This window comes from Emys orbicularis, chromosome 2 (genome assembly GCF_028017835.1).
Source record: "Emys orbicularis isolate rEmyOrb1 chromosome 2, rEmyOrb1.hap1, whole genome shotgun sequence".
Taxonomy (NCBI): Eukaryota; Metazoa; Chordata; order Testudines; family Emydidae; genus Emys; species Emys orbicularis.
This window is the reverse complement of record NC_088684.1, coordinates 276557123-276583980: the sequence shown is the minus strand read 5'-3', so window position 1 is coordinate 276583980 and position 26858 is coordinate 276557123. Positions and strand designations below refer to the sequence as shown.

The following is a 26858-nucleotide window of genomic DNA, read 5'->3' as shown; positions in this document are numbered from 1 at the left end:
TTTGAATAATATATTACATTTTTTTTAAAACTGTTAGAAGAACATTATTTTGGTTGCCAAGTCAAGGACTCAAAAGTTAGGAAATGCCAGTTTTATGGTTGCCCATAGAACCTTAATTCTACCTGCTTGTACATCCAAACCATGCACTGAAGGAGGCAGATAAAAAATAAAGTATGTGATCATGTAGTTAAAGATTATCCTAATAGACACGCACAAGAAGGCAGTGGCACTGGCAGCCATAAATTTGGCATTTCCTAATTTGCATTCTTAATAATGTTCCTTTAATGTAGTTTTTTATGTGACTTCGTAGTTGTTCTTTTTTTGAAAGAAGGAAATAGATTTTAAAAAACTGTTATGTATGACTGTAAAAACACCCCAACTTACCTCATCAGCAGGGTTCAAACCCTGACACTTCAGCACAGACTGCTACGAGTACTTGAGTTGCAGAACTAACTACATTAGTTGGCAGAAGCAGAAAGCTGTTGTCCCAGAATAGGGATGGGCTGCTGGGTTCAGAGGATGGTCCAGTGGAGCCTGGCCTGGCTATCTCTCCATCCTTGGGAGATGAAGGTGCTCCTGCCCCATGTGGTGCCTCCAGCGTGGGGGATGGATCACTGGGGACATGTGCTAGGTATGTATGGGGAGGCGTCCTCTGTTTCTGCCGTTTCCCTGCAGGTCCCAGCAGGTCCCAGGGCAGTATATGCTGCTGTCGCTCCTGCTGCTAAGGCTTTGGCAGCAGTTTGGATCCAGCTCATTAGTATATTGGGACATTCAATTATTATTTTGGCAGCCTGCCAAAATAATCCTGTGGAAATGCAAGTGGGAGAAAGAAAATGGTGATTTCTAACAGTCTACAATTCAGCTAAACTGAACAGAATTTCTTGGGACAAAGAAAAGACACTTCTCAAGCCTAGAGACTGTCTCCCAGTCAAATTTCAAATGTCCATTGTAAACAATGAAGATGTTAGAGTTTCTAAAGGAAGATTCCAAGGATATTTTTATATTGAAAGGTGTTAGGCAACCTCAATATACAGGTCACTACCATCTCTCCCTATAATTGTGTGGGTCACCAAATTTTGTCCACTTGATAGGAGCCTGAAGGTTGAATCTAAAGGGCACAACTGAACAGAGAGCAGCCCACCTTGCTTTAATATGGGGAGAAGAATCACAGAAACTACAGGTTACAGCATACAGTGCTTCATTCTGGTTTAGATGGCACCAGCTGGAACATTGTATTCTGGGACATGTAGTGTCAGTGGGCCTCAACTCCAAATGAAAAAGGAGGGCAGTCACAGGTTGTAGCTTAGGCATACTGATTTACTTCTTTCTTTGAATGTGCCCAGATCTTGTGCTTATGACATTTGAACTCATGGGCCTGGTTGTCCTTTCACTTATGCCGACCTTACATGGATGTAACACCACAGACTTAAATTAAACTACTCCTGGTTTATACCAGTTTAAGTGAGAGGAAACCCAGGCCCAGCACTGAGAAATGGAAAACTTGTTCTTGCTCATTTTTGTTGTGCTTTTTGTGTTGCAGAATTGTTTAAAAAAAAACGTGGTCATAACTGGCAGAAAGGTTAGATGTTCTTGTATATGATTTATATAATATTTAAAAACTGTATAAATATATATTGATGCAATATTTAAAATGTATCATTAGAATGAACAAGGCAGGATATTACCATGACCACCTACATTTTAAGGAAATAATGCACAGTAACTCCTCGCTTAACGTTGTAGTTATGTTCCTGAAAAATGCAACTTTAAGCGAAAAAATGTTAAGCGAATCCAATTTTCCCATAAGAATTAATGTAAATGGGGGAGGTTAGGTTCTAGGGAAATTTTTTTCGCCAGACAAAAGACTATAATTTATTTAGATATATATAGATACACACACACACACACACACACACACACACACACACACACACACACACACACACACAGTATAAGTTTTAAACAAACAATTTAATACTATACACAGCAATGATGATTGTGAAGCTTGGTTGAGGTGGTGAAGTCAGAGGGTGGAAGAGGATGGGATATTTCCCAGGGAATGCCTAACTGCTAAATGATGAACTAGCACTCGGCTGAGCCCTCAAGGGTTAACACATTGTTGTTAATGTAGCCTCACGCTCCATAAGGCAGCACGAATGGAGGGAGGGGAGACAGCATGGCAGAGAGAGACAGAGACACACACCGTGTGTGTGAGAGAGATGCGCATTGCCCCTTTAAGTACACTGACCCTACTCTAAGTACATTGCTTTTTATGTAGATCACCAAGTTGAGACAGCAGCTGCTGCTAGCAGGCTCCCACCGTCCTGAGCCTTGTCATGTCCCCCACCTGCTCTGACTTTAGCACCCCTCTTCCCCCCTCCCCCCACCGCACAGCAAGCAGGAGGCTCCCGGGAGCAGCTCCAAGGCAGAGGGCAGGAGCAGCACACGGCACTGGAGGGAGGGACAGCTGAACTGCCAGCAATTGCTAGCCTGCTGGGCAGCTGCCGCACAAGGAATTAGGGGAGCGGGGAGCTGATGGGGGGCAGCCGGTCCACCCTGGTTCCAAGTCCCCACCAGCTAGCTCCAACAGGCTATTCTTCCTGCAAGCAGTGGACAAAGCTGGCGGCTGCCAAACAACGTTATAAGGGAGCATTGTGCAACTTTAAACGAGCATGTTCCCTAATTGATCAGCAATGTAACAACGAAACAATGTGAACCAGGACGACATTAAGTGAGGAGTTACTCTAGAACTATGTGAAAAATACAGGGCAAAGTTTAGGCCAGTGCCCTCAAGTTTTATTCGTAGTGCAAAATTATACAAAGTCCTAAAACATGCATGAGTATCACAGTGTACGATTCTTTGTATGATTATTGCTGAAATATGAGGCAAAGTATGTCCTATACTTGATGTGAGGACATTAGATGTCAAATAGAAGAAACCTCCTTAAAAAGATCTCTCCTAGGAACTACAGTAATACAATAATAATCCGTAATAATATCCAAACCCAAAAGGGGGCCAGTGATCTCCTACACAGGGGTGGGAAAACTAGGAAGTATTATGGCTGTACTTGGAGAGGTTTTTAACAGCCTGGCATAGTTTGCCTGAAACACCCCACCCTATGAGCAGGTGTTGATCCTACTGTTAAAGGTTTAAGAAAGTTCAAATAACTTTACTGAGACAGGTGGCTTGTTACCCCACCCAGATATGGGGAGTGTGACGGGTTGGATCACAGAAACCCCCTTGGGAGCTGCCAGCCGATGTGCCAAGACTACTTCTATCCCTGTTTTCCCTGCCAGCTCAGGACTCCAGCACCCTGTCTTGCTGAGCCACACACTCCTGTCTGCTCCAACACAGACCCAAGGTCTGAATTACTTGCCCCAAAGCTGCAGATTTACCTGAAAACAGCTCACAGAAGTGTGCTTGTCTTTAGCACTCAAATGCCAAACTCCCAATGGGGTCTAAACCCAAATAAATCCGTTTTACCCTGTATAAAGCTTATGCAGGGCAAACTCATAAATTGTTCGCCCTCTATAACACTGATAGAGAGATATGCACAGTTGTTTGCTCCCCCAGGTGTTAATACATACTCTGAGTTAATTAATAAGGAAAAAAGTGATTTTATTAAATACAAAAAGTAGGATTTAAGTGGTTCCAAGTAGTAACAGACAGAACAAAGTAAGTCACCAAGCAAAATAAAATAAAATGCGCAAATCTATGTCTAATCAAACACTGAATACAGATAAGATCCTCACCAGTTCCAGAATGCTCCCTTTTACAGGCTAATCTCCTTGTAGCCTGGGTCCAGCAATCACTTACACCCCCTGTAGTTACTGTCCTTTGTTCCAGTTTCCTTCCAGTATTCTGGGGGGTGGAGAGGCTCCTTCTTTAGCCAGCTGAAGACAAAATGGAGGGGTCTCCCATGGGTTTAAATAGACTTTCTCTTGTGGGTGGAGACCCCTCTCCTCACTCCTATGCAAAGTCCAGCTCCAAGATGGAGTTCTGGAGTCACCTGGGCAAGTCACATGTCCCTGCATGACTCAGTCTTTACAGGCCAAAGCCATTTTCCACATGGTATCTTGTATGTCTCCAGGAAGACTTCTTATGTGGATTGGAGCATTCCAAGATGCATTGTTCCCCAAGTGCTTCCTGATTAGGTACTTAACCTTGCAAATTCCTTCCTAAAGAAACTGACTAAGTGCCTCACAAAGCTTACTTAGAAACCAAGCAAGTATACAGCCCATATTCTTAACCTCAAATAGAAAATGATATATGTGTACAAATAGGATGAATAGATATAGTAGACCATAACCTTTACGGAGATATGTTACATGGCACAGGCAGCACAAAACATATTCCAGTTATGTCATACATGCATATAAGCACACACCCCCATAAAGCCTCATGGGGTACATTGTCACAGGGAGGTGGAAGTGGCTCTCTAAAGAGAGAGGGGCCAGCATGGTAACTGAGTAATCCTCATTTAGGGACGTTAGAAGCAACCAAGTTTAGACTCATAGGCTTTAAGACCAGAAGGGACCATCATGATCATCAAGTCTGACCTCCTGCACATTGCAGGCCACAGAACCTCACCCACCTACTCCTGTAATAAAACCATAACCTCTGTCTGAGTTACTGAAGTCCTCAAATTGTGATCTAAAGACTTCAAGTTACAGAGACTCCACCATTTATACTAGTTTAAACCTGCAAGTGCCCCATGCCCCAGGCTGCAGAGGAAATAAAAAAAACCAAAAACCCAGCGTCTCTGCCAATCTGACCTGAGGGAAATTTCTTCCTGACTCCAAATATGGCAAACTGTTGGACCCTGAGTATTTGGGCAAGACTAACCCGCCAGACACCTGGGAAAGCATTCTCTGTAGTAACTCAGAGCCCTCCCCATCTAGTGTCCCATCACGGCCGTTGGAGATATTTACTACTAGAAATCACAGATCAGCTACATGCCCTTGTAGGCAGTTACATCATGCCACCCCCTCCATAAACATATCAAGCTCAGTCTTGAAGCTAGTTAGATTCTCCCCTTCCTCCACTCCCCCTCCCCCCACCGTTCCCCTTGGAAGGCTGGTCCAGAACTTCACTCCCCTGATGGTTAGAAACCTTCATCTAATTTCAAGCCTAAACTTGTTGATGGCCAGTTTATATCCATTTGTTCTTGTGCCAACATTGGCACTTAACTTAAATGACTCCTCTCCCTCCCTGGTATTTATCCTTCTGATGTATTTATAGAGAGCAATCATATCTCCCCTCAGCCTTTGTTTGGTTAAGCTAAACAAGCCAAGCTCTTTGAGTCTCTTCTCATAAGGAAGGTTTTCCATTCTTCTGATCATCCTTGTAGCCCTTCTTTGCACCTGTTCCAGTTTGAAAACATCTTTCTTATACATAGGAGACCAGAACTGTACACGGTATTCCAGAGCAGGTCTCATCAGTGCCTTGTATAATGGTACTAATACTTACCTATCTCTACTGGAAATACCTCACCTGATGCATCCTAAGATTACATTAGCCTTTTTCATGGCCACATCACATTGGCAGCTCAGTCATCCTGTGATCAACCAATACACCCAGGTCTTTTTTCTCCTCTATCACTTCCAACTGATAAGTCTGGCTTATAGTTCCTGAGTGCATGACTTTGCTATTGAACTATTAAATTTCATCCCATTTCTGTTACTCCAGTTTTCACAGTCATCCAGATCTTGTTGTATGGTATTCCAGTCTTCCTGCGTATTGGCAATATAACCCAACTTTGTGTCATCCACAAATGTTATTAGTACACTCTCACTTTTTGTGCCAAAGTCATTAATAAAACTGTTAAATAAGATCAGTCCCAAGACCAATCCCTCAGGAGTTCTGCTAGTTACTGAGGAATTGGTAAGTAGTAGAACTGACAGTTCACCTTTCAGGATAACCCATTGTAGACTCCACTTTAGCCAGTTGCTTATCCACCTTTCAGTTCTCATATTAATCCCCATCTTCTCCAGTTTAACTAAATTTCCCATGTGGAACTGTGTCAAATGCCTTATTGAAATTCAGGTAGATTAGATGTACTGCATTTCCTTTGTCTAAAAAATCAGTTATCTTCTCAAAGAAAGAGATCAGGTTGGTCTGGCATGATCTATATTTTGTAAAACCATGTTGTATTTTATCCAATTACCATTTACCTGCATGTCCTTAACTACTTTCTTTTTCAAAATTTGTTCTACGACCTTGTGTACAATTGAGGTCAAACTAACAGGCCTGTAGTTTCTCGGATTACTTTTTTTCTCCCGTCTTAAAAATGGGTACTACAGTAAAAGCTGTTTTATCCAGCATGTTGGCGGAATGGGGGGTGCTGGTAAGTGAAAAATGCCGGTTAACTAAGAGGGAGGGTGTGGGAGGGGTTATGGGGCTGGGGGTTGGGGCTCGGCAGGGGGTGCAGAGTGCGGGCTCTGGGAGGGTGTGGGGGGGGGGTGCGGGAAGGGGTGTGGGGGTGCCGGATCCGGGGGCCACTCACCTCGGGCAACTCCCTGCAAGTGGTGACCTGTCCCGGCTGCTCCTAGGCGGAGGCATGGCAGGCAGCTCTGTGCGCTGCTCCTGCCCCGCCCCAAGTGCTGGCTCTGCAGCTCCCATTGGCTGGGAACCACAGCCAAAGGGAACTGCGGGGGCGGCGCCTGCGGGCGGAGGCAGCGCGCAGAGCCACCTGCTGCTCTCCACCTAGGAGCAGCTGGGAAAGTTCACCACTTATGGGGAGCCTCCCAACATGAGCGGCCCCCGGATCCGGCACCCTGTACCTTCTGCACCCCAAGCCTCCTCCCGCACCCAAACTCCCTCCCAGAGCCTGCACTCCGCACCCCCTCTCATGCCCCAACTCCCTTACGGCCCCACCCAACAGGACTATAAACCGGAATTTCAATGAAGATCAGAAATGCCGGTTTATAGAGCTTTCCAGTTGGCAAAGTGCTGGATAAAACAACTTTTACTGCTCCAGCCGTAGGGTATGACCCCCGAGTCTACAGATTCATTAAAAATCCTTGCTATTGGGCTTGCAATTTCATGTGCCAGTTCCTTTAATGTTCTTGGGTGGAGATTATCCGGGCCCCCCCAATTTAGTCCCATTAAACTGTTTGACTTTGCCATCCATCTCTGATGTGGTAATTTCTACTACCATATCTTCGTTTCCAGTAGAACTCCTGCTACTGTCCCTAAGCTCCTTATTAAAAACTGAGGCAAAGTATATGCTTAGGTGTTGGGCCATGCCTAGATTATCTTAAATTTCCACCTCATCCTCAGTGCTTAGCGGTCCCACTTCTTCTTTTCTTGTTTTCTTTTTATTTATATGGCTGTGGAACGTTTTACTATTGATATTAATTTCCTTTTCAAGGTCAAAGTCTGCTTGGCTTTTGGTAGTTCTTACTTTTCCCCTACACTTTCTGGACTCCAAGAGGTAGCTCTCCTTGCTGATCTATCCCATCTTCCATTCCTTGTAGGCTTTCTGTTTTCTCTCAATAATTTGTTTGAGATGCTTGCTCATCCAGGTTGGTCTGCAACCTTCTCTATGAATTTTTTTCCCTTGCTGAGATACCGGCTTCAGATAATTTCTGCAACTTTGGCTGAAACTAATTCCAAGCCTCTTCCATATTTGAATCCTTGAGTTCTTCAGTCCGGTCTACTTCCCTAACTAATTCCCTTAATTTTTTTAAGTTTGCCCTCTTGAAATCAAGAACCCTAGTTGCAGATCTATTTTTGTTTATCCTTCCCTTTAGTTTAGGGAGAAGACTTGAGCCAAACTTCATGTTGTATTAGTGTTCCTTTTGGGACAATAAAAGCAACCCCAGAAAAGGTTTGAGTTAGGGCTCTAGTGCATGTTTTGAGAGCGGGTTCAGAACAGTGCCTACTCACTGAGGTTATAATATAGGCTGTTTTGCAGTTTTACAGTATTTTCTGTCAAGTGAATGCTGTAAATTGTGTAAATATTCACTTTTGACCTAATGTAGGCCTCTGGATCGGCGACCAGATAAGGGCAGCCCCAAGAAATTAATCAGGCTGACATATTAAATAGCACGTGGTAGCAAAAGGGAATACATGATCTACCTTTTAATGGGTATAATTTCTGTACTTGTCATTTAGGCAACCACAAAGCATAGCCCAAGCGGTAGACATTGTGATAAGTGATGGTTTGACATTGCAGAGAATATGTTAATTATCCATTCTGCATTAAGTGATTATCAAAATTTTAAAAAAATCTTTTCTTAGAGGAAACAGATTTTTTTTTGTGATTTTAAACACTTCAAGTTCCTGGGTTGGGGGGTGGGAGTGAGGGGGTAATATGGTAATATTATTATATCTATTTTAAAAAGCATGGACCACTAGTATTATTCTGTTACAAACTATAAGCTAAATTCAGTTCTACAGTAACTGCGATTTCTTCCCTGGATAATTATGTAACTGCACAATGCTTTCATGGTCATCTGTGTCTAGTTCTGTTACTATTAGTAACACTTGGCATCTGATTAGCCTCTCATTTTCAAAGTGCTTTTGAAACAATTAGTTAATCCTCTCAGTAGCCGTGTGAGGTAAGCAAAATCTTATAAAATAGCAAAGTAGCCTATTGGGCCCAATTTAGCCCAAGGTCCACCAGGATAAACTCAGGTTTAAGGGGCCACATCTAGGATCCCTCTGAAAGGGTGTTAGTGAAGAGAGGATGCAGCCACCCCTTCACTAAGGGGCTTGTGTGGCTGCAGTGTAACCCCCAAATGGGTAGTGCTGGCTGAGAAAGGAGCATGGCAAGGATGACATACTGAGATTCGTCATGTCCTTTGGAGCCTTGGCCTCGGACTAACGCTTCCAGCCCTCCATCACACCGAGCAGCCTCCAGGAACAGGGTCTTGGCTAGTACAGGGGGATGTTAACGTACACCAAACTTTGCCAGCTTCAGTGTATTTGAATCCTTCTTTCTGGATGCTAAGAGTTATGTTCTGTCCTGGACATAAGGGTTAGAAATTTTGCTCTTTCTCTGTAGGAGCCAGAGCCTGAAACTGAAGCAGTAAGTTCAAGCCAGGAAATTCCCACAATGCCTCAGCCCATTGAAAAGGTTTCAGTCTCAACACAGACCAAGAAGTTAAGTGCCTCTTCTCCAAAAATGCTGCATCGGAGCACCCAGACCAATAATGATGGAGTGTGTCAGAACATGTGCCATGACAAATACACCAAAATCTTTAATGACTTCAAAGACAGGATGAAGGCTGATCACAAGAGAGAGACCGAGAGAGTTGTACGAGAAGCAGTGGAAAAGGTAGCCCTCACCGCAAGTAACCCAAACTGTACACACGTGGTTTGGGGAGGGAGGAGATTGTTGTCTTCTGTCATCCGTTCTTGGGGAAATCAGTTTTTAAAGTGCAACTTTCAAAAGACACTGTGTAGAAACAGCATTGATTATTGTATTTCAGAGAGTCCATATCAAATGTCCTTAGTTTATTCAGTATAGTTGTTTTTTTTCTAGCTTCTATCCCCGCAAATGCAACCTGCTATCTGAAAATCAAGCTGTCTTCATTCATTCATTATAATTGACTCCAGTAGCACTTTTCCAGCTCATTTGACTCTAAATTATGCCTTCAGTCTTCACCTGTGCAATTCCATGCGGTGGGATTATACAGATGTTTCTGATCGGCTCTTTAAGTGAAACTGAGTAAATAATTCTTTTGTCAGTTATTCCATCTTGAGCATTAAACAGTTGGGGTCAGATTGAAGCTTTAAGTGTTACCCTTTGAACTCTTCCACCTATTGTGGTTTGTTCATACTTGGTGAAGTTTCTCTGCATGGGTTTTGTCCAATCTGCTCTTATTGTAAATTTGTACAAAATAATAAAAAGAATTCCCTTGTAAACTGAGCACATCTGATCTCGAGTCATTGACACAATACACATGGAATTCTATGATGCTGCTTTTACAGAGTTGCCTTGCAGCGTAGAACTACTGTAAAGTTTTGGTTGTGACCTATGTATTGTATGCTAAATTGCTGGGGTCCGTTTTTTATTTGTTTTTAAGCAGTGGAAACGTCTACATTTTCCAAGAATGAAAATTCTGCTTTGTTTGACCTCCATCTACTATGGTAATGGTATTTGGAGGTAGCCAAAGAATACAAATACGCACTGACTTTCTTTATTGACTTGCTTCCCTTATGCCAGCTGCGTACAGAAATGGAGGAGGACAAAAGGCAGGCTGTAAATAAAGCTGTAGCCAACATGCAAGGAGAGATGGACAGAAAGTGTAAGCAGGTAAAGGAGAAGTGCAAAGAAGAGTTTGTAGAAGAAATTAAGAAACTAGCAGGTCAGCACAAGCAGCTGATTTCCCAGACCAAGAAGAAGCAGTGGGTAAGTGTCAGGATTTATTACCAATGAATAACTGAAAATGTTTTGTACAGCGGCAGGGAGCATGAATGTGTTTTCTCCATTACCATTAACCACTCTTTTCTCCCTGAGCTATCAACATTGGGGTCATCCTAGTCTCCCCTCCTCCTGTCCTCTTCCTTCACATTCTCCCTCTACTTTTCCTTGCCACCCTAACTGCCAAATCTCTACTCCAAACTCTGGTTATCTCCCACTTTGAGTTCTGCTGTCTCCTCCTCTTAGGCCTATGTGAAACTAACCCCAGCCTCTCCAGCCCATCAAAATGTTGCTGCCAAAATAATCCTTTTTTCCTATGGCTACAATCATGTCCCTTTGAGCCACTTCACTACCTCCCCATTATGCTATGTATGCATTAAATTCAGACTTATTGTCTTGCTTTCCAAGCCCTGCATGAAGCAGCCACTTGTATAGGATAGCTATAAGTATAAGTAAGTATAGCTAACTTGTCTCCATTTGTATTCATCTGCCAATGATGCAAATTTTTGTTTCCTTCTCTCACAAATGTCTCAACACCTCCTTCTATGGTACCATGAATACATGGAATGACTGTCCAAAATATATTCCTCAAGCTTTCACCCATCCCTCCTTCACTCCTAAAAACATATGCAGCATATGCAAAAAGTGGATATATTTACACTTAAATAAATCAACTGGAACTGGGCACCTAGCTCACCCATGTATCCCATTTCCCCACGCTTTGTCTTTTGTCATTCTAGTTTGTAAGCTTCTTGGGGCTGGAAGTATGTCTTTCTATATGTCAGTACAGCACCCAGCAAATTTTGGCTACTAATGCATTACAAATAATTAATAACATGTAGTGCTGCAGATGTCTAATAGGATATAGATGGAAAATTTGTTATTGTCATTAGGAACAGAAGGTCTACTCTAACACATGGACTATTTAGAGAGAGAGAGAGAGAGAGAGAGCATGCAGCTAAACGTCAGACAAAAGGTGGACTAGATGTAATGTTTAAAATGTGGCATTAGGATTTTTATAGCAATCTATAAAATAAAGGACGTTTGGCCTTAGATCTACTACACACCTCTCCTGCATAGATCTTGCCAAATATATAGGGCTGAGACTTTTCACTGCCTCACCACAAGGTGGCACTCTCATCTTGGAGACTTAATGGATGCCAGCACTTAGCCATCACATCCGTCCTTCCTCCTCTCACGGTGTCCAGCTCTATGTCAAGCCAGTATCAATGATTTTTTTCTTTCTACTGACAATGGTTGTTTGTTTATATTCAAAATCACTAGTTCTGTCTATTGTTCTTGTAGTTTGAAGATAGTCAGTAAAAAGAAAACTATATCCCTTAGAAGAGAAAAGGAAAACGTCAAGTAGGGACAGTAGATCCCTTCCTAAGTATCAAAGATTGTTGGTGGTTTTAAAGAGGAATCAAATATGTCAAACAACACAGCTCCCATAGAATTATCTATCGTTCTACCAGTATAGTGCTTTTATCTATTGATGGAGTGTGATTTAGTCTCTAATGGTGATGTACCCTTGAGAGCCCAGATAATTATTTAGCTGTCCCCCATGGGTAGAATTTATGATAGGTGCACATTTGCACTCCGGCTGCCACTATTAGAACTTGGAATCATTCTAGTTTATTCTGATTTGTTCGTTATGTTTGATAACTTTATTCAAAAGGAAGTGCTAATTAATGCACTGGTACCCATTCCATTGCATTTCACAGACATGTGCACACACCACCTCCAAGTGAGGCAGTTACACGTTATCCTTTCTGGTGCCAGAGAGTACTCTTGACAGTCGCACACAAATCTAGGGACCCGGGAGTAGGTCCGTCAAATGCTACCTTCAGTTCCTACAGGCAAGTCCTGTCTCACATATTTAGAAAACACTTTTATATAGCCTGATAAATCTGGCTGCCAATGTTCAGCCTCAGACCATTGGAAATGGTCCAAATATGCAACCCCTCAAAATGATTTTTTTCTCCAGTGGTAATAACAACAGACGCTTAAGTGCAATACTACTGCTGCGTGCTGCTATTATAGTAAGGATACCTTCTTACTGAAATCTCATATAATCAGCATATACCAAATGAGTTTTAGTGGCTTTGCTTATTAATGTTTTTGTGATGTATAGCCAGAAGCCAGGGAAAGCTTTTATTATTAATTACACATTTATATTTCGGTTACGCATAGAGACCACAATTAAGATCAGGGCTCGTTGTGCTAAGTGCTCTACAAATCACAGGGAGACATGGTCCCAGCCCCAAAGAGCTTACAGTCTTGTTAATGGGTTGAATTTTCAGGTGGTATAAATCAGCACAACTCAGTAGACTTTCACTCATTTACACTATTAGAGAATTTCGCTCTAATACAAGATGCAAAATATGGATAACAATAGGAGGGGGTGGAGGACAAGGTTAACAGTCATAAGATTATGCAGTGGGATAATCTAGAAAAGTCAGATTCAGAGTTAAAGCTGGCAATTTGCTCCCTCTGTTCTGGGTATCTGCACGTAGGATGATTTAGGAGCTTTATGTCTGAGACTTATGGAAGATATATGTAAGAGGAGCAGCAGGTTCTCCATATATGGATCTGAGTTGTCCCCCTCCATTTTAGCTTTATTGATGTCTCCTAGCTAGCAAATGTGAACCTGATCTTTGGCTGATTCCCATGCTTTGTGTTATGTAGAGACATGCGTCTGTTCCATGTTCCCTTTCAGCTGCTGTTCCTAATGGCTCCTAGAGACTCCTGAACAGCCAGCTTTATGAAATCCAGGAATGTGGATCTCCAGAGGATATTCAATTGAAAATGCTGTTACAGATAAACTCTCTATAGCTGAGTTATAAAAAGAAAAGGGAAGGGATTCCACTTGCAGCTTGGGCAGTTCCTTTATTGGTGATGGTTATTGGCTTTTGGCTTAGCCAATATAAATTTTTTTCTTCTGTCTGTCTTTTAGTAAGCTGTAGTTCTTCAAAACAATTGGGTTTGTTTCCTTCGTCTTATTAAAAAATATTGTAACCATATGGGACATAAAAGAAGCTAGGAAGTTTCATGAAAAGTTAAATCCTGATTCTTTGACTTGGTGGCTGCATGTGCAGAGAATGCACTGTATTCCTCCTCCCGCTCTCTGTCGTTACAATAGACATCTCAGTCTAGATTTTCAAATGTTCCCTCACATTTTGGGGGAGTGCCCAACTTGGGACTTCCAGGGCCTGATTTTCAAAGATACTGAGCACCTGCAGTTCCCCTATTAATAGTACTTCCCTATCGTACAGGGATACTGCGAGGATAAAATTTAATGCTTTTGAAGTGCTCAGATACTATAATGATGGGGACAATATAAAAATCTAGCGACTGTGACTTGTTAACAGATCTGGTCCCAGTCTCCTTGTCAGCCAAGTTATTTTCCTGTTATCTAACACCTCTGTTGCACTAGAACAAAATAGTACAAGCAGCACTGCCCTGACACTCAGGTAGAAAGCAATTGAAGGCACAAGATTCTAAATATTCACCTTTCAGAACCAAATCCTTTGAATTCTGAAGCCCTGTTCATCCTTCTTGAAGGGCCTAGGCAGGAAAACTTGAGCCTCTGGAAGTTATTGCTGTGTAAATCGAATTCATTATCACTGTGTTGAGTAGCAGAAATTCCCTTTTCATATAAAGAAAGTCCTTCAGCCTGAGCAGAGGAGGGTAAAGAAGCCTCAGCTGAGGAACGGAACAGCAGACCATTGGTGATCACGGCACTTCATTATGTAGTTCTACAGGGTCAATGTGGCTGATGCAGAATTCAGCCTTAAGATGCTTATAATGGTGGTTTTGTCATAATAAATGCTGTCTATCGCACCTCAATATCTGCTCATTATAACCACCTGCCTGGAGTGTGAAAGTTAATGGGGATTTCACTTTTCCCAGTTTCAGTTCTCCATCTCAGTCATCTCCCCTATTCTAGTATTAGGCTCCGACTTCTAGTCCTTAGCCCTCTCTTCAGAACCCGAGAGTCTCCATTGGTTGCAACCAAATAATAGACAAACAAATCACTTTTTCCTTCTGTTTTGTGATTTGTGACATAACTGTTGATGCCCATCCGGAAGAGACCACTCCTCCTCCCCTCAGACTTCAGATACTAGCTGCAAGATTTGCAAAAGACCCCAGTTCCTATTAAGGAATCTTAGGCCATGTCTACACTAGCAAGCTTATAGCGGCACAGCTCCACTGGTATCGTACAGCTGTGCCATGGTAAGATCGCTCATGTAGCCGACCCATGCCGATGGGAAAGAGCTCTCCCGTCGACATAGGTACTGCTGCTTCTTGGAGGTGGTTTAATATGTCGGCAGGAGAGCATCCCCTGCTGACATAGCACTGTCCGCACTGGCGCTTCTGTCAGTGTAACTTATGTCGCTCAGAGGGGTGTTTTTTCACAGCCCTGAGCAACATAAATTATACCAACAAAAGTGCTAATGTAGACATAACCTAAGCGAAGTGGCCAGATTTTCAGAGCTGCTCAGCACCCATTCACATTGTTCTTGAGAGGTGGGTGTGATGGAGTCTCCATAGTTCTCAATAGGAGCTGCTGGGTGCTAAGCACCATTGCAAATGAGACCACTTCATTTAGTTACCTAAAACTTTTGGGGAAAATTAAGCTCTGTATATTCAGGCGATGAGGTGTGAGCCTAGGCTAACCCGGTTACTTTGCAGCTATGGAAGTCTAGTATCCTCGGGGGATCTGCTGAAAGAAAGAGCAGTCCTTACCTCGCAGGGGTGAAAAATTCCCCCTGCATTTGGCTGCCACTTGCCTAACTAAAAGAGGAATACTCCACAGCCTGTACTGAGGCAAGCAAGTGACAGAAAACAAACGAGCAGGTGAGAAACCATTTGTATTTGTCAGGGTTGATCCTACGAGTGATAGTAATCCCGTACCGTTTGTTCTCTCTGCAGTGCTACAACTGTGAAGAGGAGGCTATGTACCATTGCTGCTGGAATACTTCCTACTGTTCCATCAAGTGTCAGCAGGAACACTGGCATGCTGAACACAAACGTACCTGTCGCAGAAAAAGATGAAAGATTTAGTCCTCCCCTAGAAAACCACCCCGATGATTGCTATTCTCAGACACAGCGGTTTTTGTTTCCAAGAAGCCAAAATTGTTTAGAATTTGCTTCCCATTTTGCACCAGCCTTTAAACAATTTTCGTAAAGAAATTTTGCACAGTAGTTTCAACCTTCTGTTTAATGCTCCTCCAAAATTTTGTCAGTCTACTGAATTTAACACCAGTGGGAGCAGGTTACTTTAAATAATTTTAAATAGAGGATTTGTTGCATTTTAAAACATTTTTAGGTTTTACAGAGATTTTAATCTTTAAAAGCAACAGATTTAAAAAGAAAAACAACATGAGCTTAATGAGAGGAACACTTAAAAGTTAGATCTGAATGTAAGAACTATAGAACTGTTTCAGAAAAAAAAGCATACTACCTTGATGTAACATTTATTTCCTAACCTTGGCGAGCTGGTTTTGTTCAGCTTAATTTTACTGTTTAAAGGCATTATCTATTGGTTATACCAGTGGGTATATGATTGAATTTAGGGAACAGGGTTGACACAGCAGGTGCTAGTCCTGCCTATTTTTTCTTAAATGTTTCCCTATTGTGTTTTTTTCATTATTTCTTTTCAATATATAACTTTTATAACAAAATATTAGCTTTGATCTTGTAGTTTCAAATCACAGGGGATTGGGGTAATTTTTGCTGAGCTGGATCTTAGAGAAAAATGAATATTTAAATTTTAAAGTTTGCACATTTCATCCTTGTCCTAACATGAGTGCTTGTAACAAGAAAAAGAAAAGCCAAAAAAAAACTACCTTTATTCATACATGGAATTATAGATGAGGCATAAAAATATCTTTAATGCTTCCCCCCTCCCTCCAAGCCCCCCAACCCAAGGTCATTTGACAGCCTATTATCCGGTGTCACCTATTCCATTGCAACTTAATAATAAAAGGAAAAATAGCACTTAAGTTTCACAGAAGCCGTTATGTTTGTAGTAATGGGTCATTGCCTATTAATGAGCTCCATCACTGTACTCAGAATGAAGAATAATGCATGTTAATTTTCTTGTACTAAAGATGCCGTGATTTGTAAAAAGTCTGTATTTTGCGGAATGTCTGGATTAAGAAGCATTACCAATAGGAATGGATCGATAGTTGAAAAATGATTTTTTTTGTTTTGTTTTATATATAGTTATATGAATTGCATCCATATTCAGAGACAATTTTTTAAATAGGTGTAAAGCTTACTTAAACAGCTTTTCTTTTAAAGTGTCTCACCATTTTAGTTTCTTTTAAAGGTTGGTCTTAGACTGAGTCAAATGCCCATTAATCATCCTAGCTATTTTTTGAGAAGTTAGAGGAATAATTTGTAAATATTTATTTAGATCTTTGATATTTATTGAAAGCAATTACATGATGGAACGATGGAAGCGGAAGAATCAGGAGGAAAGCCTTTCAAAAAAGTTTTCTTTAGGATTTGTCAGGGTCAGTGTAAAGATTAAAGTATAACTAAGTCTTCTGTGAACTGCCATTGAAATCCTGATCTTTTTTACTTACAGTGGTGATACAAGTTAATTGATTTGATACTGCCAATTAATGCCCAATATGTTGAAAAAAACTATATGGTAAGTTGATTGGAAACAATAGTAACTAGTTGGTAACTTGAATTACCACAAACTGTTATTGCCTGATAACTGTGTAATTAACGTTGGTCGCCTCTGTGTTGTGACGGTAAAACACATCACAACTAAAAATTAATCTTGTTCGATTACTTTACGAGTTCCAAAACTTCGATCCACCCCTATGAAAGCAAGTTATTGTGGAAATATTTTTGGTGTAAAATCATTCCAGAATATGTAATATTTAACTGATAGCTGCATGAAAGTAAGATTCGTGTTACTTTGGCTTTTTTGTCTCTGTTGACACGGTTGCACATTTCCAAGTTACTACAGCGTGAAAACTGTGTGTTTAAAAAAAAAAAATGAAAAAATTGTGGCCTGGTTTTGTATAAGTTTTAGGTAAAATTACAATTGATTGTTTTAGGAATCCTGATTTAAAAATTAATTTTTCTGCAAATCATAAAGCTATATTAAAGTGTTGAGCTTAGCCACTATGCACATTGTAATTATTCATTGTGGCTGTCCAGTTCTATGATGCATTCTGGCATTTTGTAAGCTGCTCTGACTAGCAATATATAGAGTCATTTAATGTGTTAACATTGGTTAATAAATGTATTTAAAAAAAACCTCGCTGCTCGATGAAAGTGTCCATGTTAATTCTGGCCTCTTACAGAAAATATACACTTTAACCTAGTATTTTACTTTTAGGAATAGCTTTAAGAACACCTATCCACTAAAAAAAAAAATCTCCTTTGAATTATTTTTATTTAATAGTAACATAGGCAGTAGTTGTACTTATTTAATGGGGAAACTACCCATGACCATGGTTTCAGGGGTCTGATTAATAATGATAGTGATTTTTCAGAAGTGCTATTTCTGGATACTCTCTCCCTACATTGGCAAAGAAAATCCCTCCATTTGGATGAAAAAATACTGTCTGGTATCTGTATTTTCCAGGCGTGACTGGAAAAATCACTGTTTAAGGTTGCAAGATAGGGTCTGTATCTGAATCAAAGTCATTTCTGTCATCAGTGTGTGTTTGTCTACCTGCCACCCTATGTGTTATGTCAGAGTAACCAGACTGTCGAAGTCCAGGAGTTTATGACCTCATTGTTTGGTAACTAAATGAATATCAGAAACCAGAATATACTGTTGAGAAACAACCTCACACTTCTTTCCTGGCCATTACTAGATATATACACGTCATGCTCATTTCAAAAGATTGTCTCAGATACAGTTTTTCCCCGGGAAAGTATTGCTTTTTTACCCCTCAACAATCTCTCAGATATGTTAATCACTTTTTCTACTATTCAATCACAAGCTTGAAACACATCTTCACATGCGACTTGGACAAGCCATGACAGGCAATGCCGAGAGATTACAGACCAATAGTAACAGCCATCTTGTATACGAATATGAGCAGGAATTATTTAGAGAAGTGGTTTTCAATTCTTTTTTCATTTGCAGACCCCTAAAAAATTTTTGAGCGAAGGTGTGGGCCCATTTGGAAATCTTAGCTATAGTCTGCTTCCCCCTTTCCCCCCCCCCCCTAAGGGGTCCGCGGATCACAGGTTGAAAACCACTGATTTAGAGCAAAGATGTTACTAGTATAATTTAACACTGGACACACTGGCCAGGGGTAGGCATGAATCACAGGCTTATAACGTTCTCTTCAGTGTTTCCTGTCATTGAGTCACATCCACATGTGTACTCTCTCCTGCCATCTGTTCATTTGTTCCGTAAAGTTGGTGTGGTTACCCACCCACTAACACTAGCAGAAGTCTAGCAGCAAACGGTTGAGCTAATGAACCTCCTGTGAGGGGTATCTGGGGCTTGTGAACATCTGCACGTTGGACAAGAGGTTTGGCAATTGACCACACTACAGAGAAATAGCAGGGCATGCTAACCTCTTGAGAGGAGTCAGGTGAGTGTTTTGTTCCTGCCAATGACCACGACCAAAGCCCAATGAACAATGGGAAAATTGGTGGGAATAATTTAAAATCAGTTCACCTTGGCTGTGTTCACATGCCTTAAATGGTCATTGCCATTGTCAGGTGGTCAAGTTTTACTTTCTGATGCACATGAAAAATAAACACTAAGTTTGCATGCTCAGCTAGTCCCATTTCATATAGGCTCGGACACTACTTGTTAACACAATGAGGTACATGGTTCCTAAACTGTTCTGCAGAGCGGTGGCTCATAGGTAGCTAAATGAGCTAAAGATCTGACTGTGTCCTTCTCTCTAAGAGCGATTCACACACATTTGTTTGAATGCAGTAAGACGAAATGTGCACCCACCCATATAACTTTTACAACATCCTAGGCTATATCAAGGAATGACGACTTGGAACAGTCTGGCCCAGGAAAAAATGGTTTACATGTTTCTAAAATTCCTATAATCCTTTATATCAGCTCAGTGGGGCCCAGTGCACAACAGCAATTGGGGACCCCCAACTTCCCTACCCTAAGAGAAGGGAGGCCCCAGGCAGGGAAGGGGGTCCTGCCCTGCGGGTGGGAGGCCATGAGGAGGTGGTGTTGGAGAGTGAGCTCAATCCACAGTGGCTCCTGTCCTGGGGGGCTTTTCGCTCTGGGTTGTTGGCTCTCACCCCAGCATGCAGGTGGGTTCCTCCTAATGCAGTACAACGTTATACACTGTCCCTGGATTGTTTTGGTGTGTGTGTTTTTGGGAGGTGATCACGAGCATCTTGGCTGATCTGCCACACATCACGGACCACAGAACCTCACCCACCCCTGCCTGAGGTAGGTCCTAAACTTCTGGCTGAGTTACTGAAGAAGTCCTCCAAGTTTGAGTTAAAGACTTCAAGTTACAGAGAATTCACCATTTACTTTATTCAAACCAGCAAGTGCCCCGTGCTCACGCTGCAGAGGAAAGTGAAAAAACCCCAAAGCTCTGCAAACCTGAGATGGTGGGAAATTCCTTCTCAATCCCAGATATGGTGATCAGTGAGACCCTGTGCATGTGGATGAGACCCACCTGGGAACAAATTCTCTGTAATAATTCAGTGCCCTATCCATCTAGTGTCCCATCTCCGGCTGTTGGAGTTATTTAGCAGACACAGATGGGCCATATGCCGCCATAAGCAACCTTCTCATACCTTCTCATAAACTTCACAAGCTCAGTCCTGAAACAAGGTAGGGGTTTTTTGCCCCTGCTACTCCCCTTGTGGGAGGCCTAACTGCACAGGCTCCTGGGGTGTGGGGAGAGCAACTGTTGCTTCCAGCAGCAAGGGGGGTGGTGGGGGTGTTGGCCACTGCCACAGCTCCTACTTGGGCTGACAGGAGGGGAGGTTCCCAGCTGCTGTCCCTGCTGTGGGAGAGACTGAGAGAAGCCTGGGCTGGGACCGCCTTTCTCTCCAGTCTGTCATTGGTGCTGTTAACACCTGGGAGCAGCCTGTCCCAGCAGATTGATTTACTGATATGGACGCTCCAATTTGGACCTGATCATGCTATAAGGTGAAATACCCCCCACCCATGCACCAGGAAACGCTGGGAGGGTCCCTGCTGGCATTCACACTTTGCGTTTCTCCATTGAAGAGAGGGCCCTGTCAGGAAAGTGAGGCTTGAGCCCCCACACCCAGTCCCTGCCAGTGCCTTTGAATTCTCAGGGGTCTGCCAGGGACACAAAATATCCACACTGAGGCTTTGTGCCTCCTATGTCCTGTCTGGTGTCGCCTCATGCGAGCTGTGCTGTCAGGGATTCCTGAACCATAGCCCACCCCTGCGAGTACTCTTTTCAGGAGCTTCCCCAGCATGGAAGGGCACTAAGATCAAGGAGGTGTGTCCTATTTAGTTGGGAATTGGTCCTGCTTTGAGCAGGGGGTTGGACTTGATGACCTCCTGAGGTCCCTTCCAACCCTGATATTCTATGATTCTATCCCCCCCCGGCATCCCAGCCATATGGCCTTGGCCGGGGGGTGGGGGGCAACCGCAGAAAGGAGCCAGCCAGAGTCTAGCCCTTAGGAGCAGATGCAGCCACCACAGGACCCGCTGGATGTTCCGGTGACAATATTCCCTGCTGTTCTCTGCCCTGGGCTGATTAGCTGTTTGCTCTAAACTTCTCCTTTCCTCACAGTCCCATCGCCTCTGCTTCACTCTGCACTTCCATGTCCTGTCCACCTCACCCCCCCTCTTCTCTTTCCATTTAGCTGATCCCCTCCTAAATCAGTCAACCCGCTGCCCATCCTGCCCAAAAATTATCATTTGCCCCCACCCCTTGTTCATACTACTTGTGTGTTCTACCCTTTCCCCAGCTTGTGCCTGGCTTGGCTATTTAGCCAATATTCTCATTTTTTTCCTTTTACTTTCCCGTCTGTGTCTGTCTCTGGTCTTATACTTAGATTGTAAGCTCTTTGGGGTAGGGACCAGCTTTTTCTTCTGTGCTTGTACAATACCTAACACCGGTAATACAACTAATAAACAATAACAGGAAGGGGAAGACCACCTCTAGCTGCATCCTCTTTCCTCTGCTGTTTGTTCTGGGTGGGGTAGGGGAGAAGGATGACCCCCATCCTCCCACCCCAGACAATGCCCCATGTGCAGGGTCCCAAATTTGTGAAAAGCCCCTTCATGAACAAAGGGTGTAATATACTTCTTGGCATGCACTGATTCCCCTAACTTCCACATGGTGACGAAGAGCCCCACACACTGAGGGGCCCTTGGCATGATCTAGCCCTTCATTATTACTGTCTCTAAAATGAGAAGGAGCTGAGATTTTTGCCTCCTGCTTCCTTTAGGTGGAGTAAGATGCACAGCTCTTGGCTTGTTTGCTTTTCCTAGATGACTGAATATATGAACGATGTTTGGGATTTGCTACTGGTAGTTATGCGCTACTCAGCCAATTTTATCTCCATTGAGCAAGTGCACATATGTGAGCTATACATATGCTTTCCAACGGCCTTAGTAAATCAAATTAAAAGGGATGAGTATAAAACCCAGAAACACTCGTGCTGTGTTGTTTTCCATTAAGGAAGTTCAGTAATAAGTGGAAAAGTTCTACCAGCGCTGTAATGAGTGTAATGTTTCTACTGTTTTTTCACGGAGGAAGTTTAAGGTTAAAGTGGCTGTTAAAAAACCCAACTATCACTAAAAGCTTGAAAAATACTTACATTTTAGGCTAATCAAATCCATTTCCAGAAGACTATAGGCTCAAGAATGGTTTTAGGTTCTAACTCTCCATTAACAATCTTAGACTGTGAAGTGCTTGAAATTAGAGACAGAAACAGAATGAAAAAGAAATTAACTTGGACTCTTCTGCTATTGCTAGGTTTTGCATGCCATCAGGACTACAGAAACCCCAAGGTTTCTTTAAGTTGTTGGCAAAATATGTGACGAATGTTTAAGGAATTACAAACAAAAGTGAATTAAAAACTATCTGCTTTGCTGGTAATTTTCATATTAAAAAAAAAAAAAGACAAATACTACAGAAGCAACTGAAAACATTTCCTGCCCCTTACATCCAAGGACGATGAGACATCAGTCCGTTTTAAAAGGGCAAGACAGATGCATGTTTACTTACAAAAATGTGGGCCCGATTCTGCTTTCCAACTCATGCAAATCAGGAGTAACCCTATTGAAGTCAAATTAGTGTAAAGCTACTGGGAGAACAGAATTTGCCCCACAGATGTTCCTAAGAATAAGCTAGAGCTCCATATACAGATGATACCATGGGAAGCTGTTTCTATGACCTGCTTTATTGGTTCCTGGGGAGGTCTGTTACAGCAGAATGCAATGTATATGTATATTAACAAAGCCAATGGCACAGCGCCTCAGCTTTTTGACATACTTTTCTAATGTAGAAAGGCTTTAGGAGTAAACATTTACAAACAGCTGAGCATGTAAATCTCAGGTAGAAAGGTAAAGCTATTAATTAAGGGCTGTTAAAAGGCAATGCACCCTTTAGTTGCAAACTGGGTTTCTATACCATGTGCGGCCTCAGTCTGACAGCTGGGTTTGCAGTTCACATGCTATATACAGTCTGAAAAATAATGCAGCTGAGAATTTTGGCTCCCTCTATTAGTCATGTGACACTTCTCCTCATTGCCACACTTGCTGTTGCCAAATGAGTCTCCACGTTGCTCAGAGATCAGTGTGGAAAGGGCTCTGGCATTAGGTGAGTGGTGGGGCACATCCTGGGAAGTGATAGGAACATGACCCACTCTGTCCACAATTCCCCGGGCCTCCTGGAGGTATCCCATAAGCCAGCATGATCATCATCCAGACTGCTGGGAGCAGTGCCAGAAACTCTGGGTTGCCTGCCCGGTATAGCGATGTGCCACAATTGATGCAGCCCAGCACAGTGTGGACAAAAGGCAAAAATATGTGCTGCCGTACAGTGGTGCAGCTTCCACAGTGTGAACCCACACAAACAGAGGAAGGTCTGATGGGTTAGCTATCTTGGTGCACATTACATTGCCATATTTATGTAGGCAAGGCCTTAGGAGTAAACATTTAACAGCTGAGCATAGCAATACCGTAACAAGTCCACACCCACCTCAGGCTTAACAGCAGTCACTCTGATGCACATGATGGCCTCGCACGCTTGTCTACACTTGGAACGAGCCTCTCAGCCCAGGGCGACAGACTTGAACGAGGAGGGCTTTAGCTAGTGTGCTAAAACAGTGTGGCCCTTGCGGCTCGGCTGGAGCTCAGGCTCCCACCAGACCACCTGGGGTTGAGAGCTGGAGGCACAACGTGTCTTACTATTTGTAAGCTACATCTACGCTGCACACCAGTCAGTGGCATGGAGGGTAGGTTTAGCTACACGTCACAGTGAAAATCTCAGGCTGCGTCCACACTGCAGTGTGTAGCCACGCATGTCAGCAATAGGCTCTGGCTGGGGGAGGTGTGGGAAAAGGCGTGGGCAGCTCTAGCCTCTCTCTGTGGTCTGCCCCCTACCAGAGCCTCTCTCTGCTGCTGGGAGTCATTCCTTGCTGTGCAGAAAGACTCCAGCAGTGGAGAGGCAGCAGGACAGGGAGACGTGCTGTTTGGGCATGTAGAGACCTGTGTAGGCTACAGACCCTCGGGATCAGGCGTGTCTGTACTCACTAATCAGTGCCTCACCATCTGCACTGCTATTTATACCATGCTAGGTAGGCATGCAGTGTATGTACTCTACACGCTGCCGTAAGCAGTGTGCAGTGTAGGCATACCCCAAGTGTGTTAGCTCAAGCCCCGTCAGTGTGTCTGTTTACCCGAGCAGGGAGGCTAACTCCCAGCTGCTGAGCAGCTGACTCCCATTTGCAGTATAGCCAGACCCTCAGAAGTCTACAGCAGCAGTGGTGATCAAACTGAGATCCTCCTACTCCAAAAGCTCCTGCTACTTGACCTAAAGAAGAATATCCACTACCTGTTAGCATAGCAGTATAGGGTGTATAACAGCTAGAGCCATTCTGATACCATCCAATAGAGGGCAGCAGAATGCATCTACAGTAACCAGATCAAAAACATTTATTAAAGTTAATGTTTAAAATTAAATATACACAAGTTAAGAGGGAAGGTACTGTACATCTGGGGTCAGGCTTGAGTTATGAGGGATTACAGGTATCGGTTGCAAGGATGAAGAGATACATACATATCACATAACCAGCATAGACCCAGATTGGGGTGCAAGAGTTTTTAAAGTGTCAGTGGGTAAGTGGGCTCGGGTATGCCACCCATGGAATGTATAAGGAGTCCAAGTCAGTATCAGTGTAGCGAATAAGTACATGGGTGGGGTGCGTCCCTTGGTTCGTCAGGGAAGGAAGTGGGTTATTTCCCTGGTTGGTGGTCTCAATTACTCAATGTGGTATTGACGGTGTCCTGTGATGTGTTCCGTATAAATGTCTCTGGACCACCTGATGGTGTCGGACACCATGAGTTGTCTCATGAGCTGGGCGTAGTGTCGACCGACTCTGCATGCTCTCAGAACCGGCTTGTTGTGGGGGTCCCATGAGCCCAGAGCTCCCACGCTCAAATAGGCCAAGTTCATCCTTGGCCATCTGGGTTCCCAAGAATTTACAGCTCACCTTAGTGCCAATATAACAAATTTTTGGCTGCCTAGGACTTCACAGCTGTTACTGTCACTGACTTTGCAGCAGCTATGGGGATACAATCTTTTTTTGCTGTAAGCAGCAGCATGAGACATATAACACAACCAGGCAGGCAGTTCTGAGTCTGTTCAGCAGCGATCAGTGGTGTGGACACGCACACAAAAAGAAAAGCTAGTTCATTACACCATCTCGTTAACAACAGTTATGAAGAAGAACGAGTATCACTCCCCCGCGAACACTCAAGTGAGAGGAGAATTGTAAGTTAGCCTCATAGCCAATCTGGAGAAGACAATGTGTACGTAAGAGTTACATTTCCCGTGTTCTGCCCTGTGCAAAGTGTAGCCCGCTCAGCTGGGGCCTAAGAAGGTGCACCGGGCCCACCCTTACAGAAATGGAAACACGCTTCCCGAGTGCTGCAATTTGCACTCTGCTGTATTAATTGCTCTGCCAGCGGGGAAACAAGTGATAGTGCCACTTTCTATTTCTTCACAAGTCAGATGAGAGCATGCAGCTACGTACAGGTTAAACTACCACCATTTTATGGAGCAAGGAAAGATACCAAAAAAAAATATTTCTTGCTTATGCACTAGCCCCCAGCAACCTCTAATGCCACAACCAGCTAGGGAACAAAATAGACAAAACCTTCTATGCCAATACATAAGAAACAAGCGGGAGATCTGACCTAAAGGCATGACAGTTTCACTCACCTTGTGACTTGGCAAAGAACTACCACAACGTTTATACTTAAACATCAGACTTGGTACAGCTCTGTTCTCACTAATGCCCACAGGTCCCGTTCAGAAAGGGTGTTAACCTTTTGCTCTAAAGTCTTTTCATACAGCTGGGCCATGTTCTTAAGAGGGAAGCGCACACAACCGCACAGGATTCAGTAATAGGAAATACATTTTTCCACTCCCTACTCCCCACTTTTAAATAAGAAACATGCACATTCAAGGCTTTACAGATGTTGCCCTACCACAGATTCTAACTGGGTAACACCTTTGGCAACATAGTGGCTGAAGGGCCTTGACACTCATTGGGACACAACAAAACTGAATACATGCCAGGGGTTGGCAACCTCTGGCATGCCGCTCGCCAGGGTAAGCACCCTGGCGGGCCGGGCCAGTTTATTTACCTGCCGCGTCCGCAGGTTCGGCTGATTGCTGCTCCCACTGGCCGTGGTTCGCCGCTCCAGGCCAATGGGGGCGGCGGGAAGCTGCAGCCAGCACATCCCTCGGCCCACACCACTTCCCGCAGCCGCCATTGGCCTGGAGCGGGAAACCACGGCCAGTGGGAGCCGTGATCGGCTGAACCTACGGACGCAGTAGGTAAACAAACTAGCCCGGCCCGCCAGGGTGCTTACCCTCGCAAGCCGCGTGCCAGAGGTTGCCGACTCCTGATATATGCAGTTGCCTGACCCACCTGTATGGCAAACAATAGGAGCACACCAAGGCTGACAGCATCATTTTGCTCTAGTCTTGAAAATTTAGGGGGATTTTTTTTCCCCAAAGAATTTTACTTTTGGGGGGATTTGCCACGAGGGAGGCTTGGCCTGTGTAGCTGAGAGGGACTATGTAGCTGGCTGTTTGCCACCTCACTTATGGAAGGCACCTGGCAGGTCATGGGAGGCTGCAAACAATACAAACACGTCATGGGAACTTGAGCAGAGAAACTAATTGACAGTTCTGTACTGAGAGAACACTAGCATAGCAGGCAACTAGGGAACACCCTTAGCTAGACAGCAAGAGCTGTGCAGGACACTCATGTACCTAGTCAGGC

The 26858-nt window shown here is 43.4% G+C and overlaps 1 protein-coding gene across 1 annotated transcript in view; it reads left to right on the top strand.

Annotated features, from left to right (window-relative positions):
* ZMYND11 (zinc finger MYND-type containing 11) overlaps positions 1-17641 on the top strand; it is a 157671-nt gene extending 140030 nt beyond the window's left edge. Inside the window, exons 15-18 of the mRNA XM_065397685.1 lie at positions 1541-1579; positions 9012-9284; positions 10176-10361; positions 15309-17641. Of these exons, the coding sequence (XP_065253757.1) occupies positions 1541-1579; positions 9012-9284; positions 10176-10361; positions 15309-15431 (621 nt within the window). The 3' untranslated portion in view covers positions 15432-17641. The remainder of the gene's footprint in view (positions 1-1540; positions 1580-9011; positions 9285-10175; positions 10362-15308) is intronic.
* The last annotated feature ends 9217 nt before the right edge of the window (positions 17642-26858 follow it).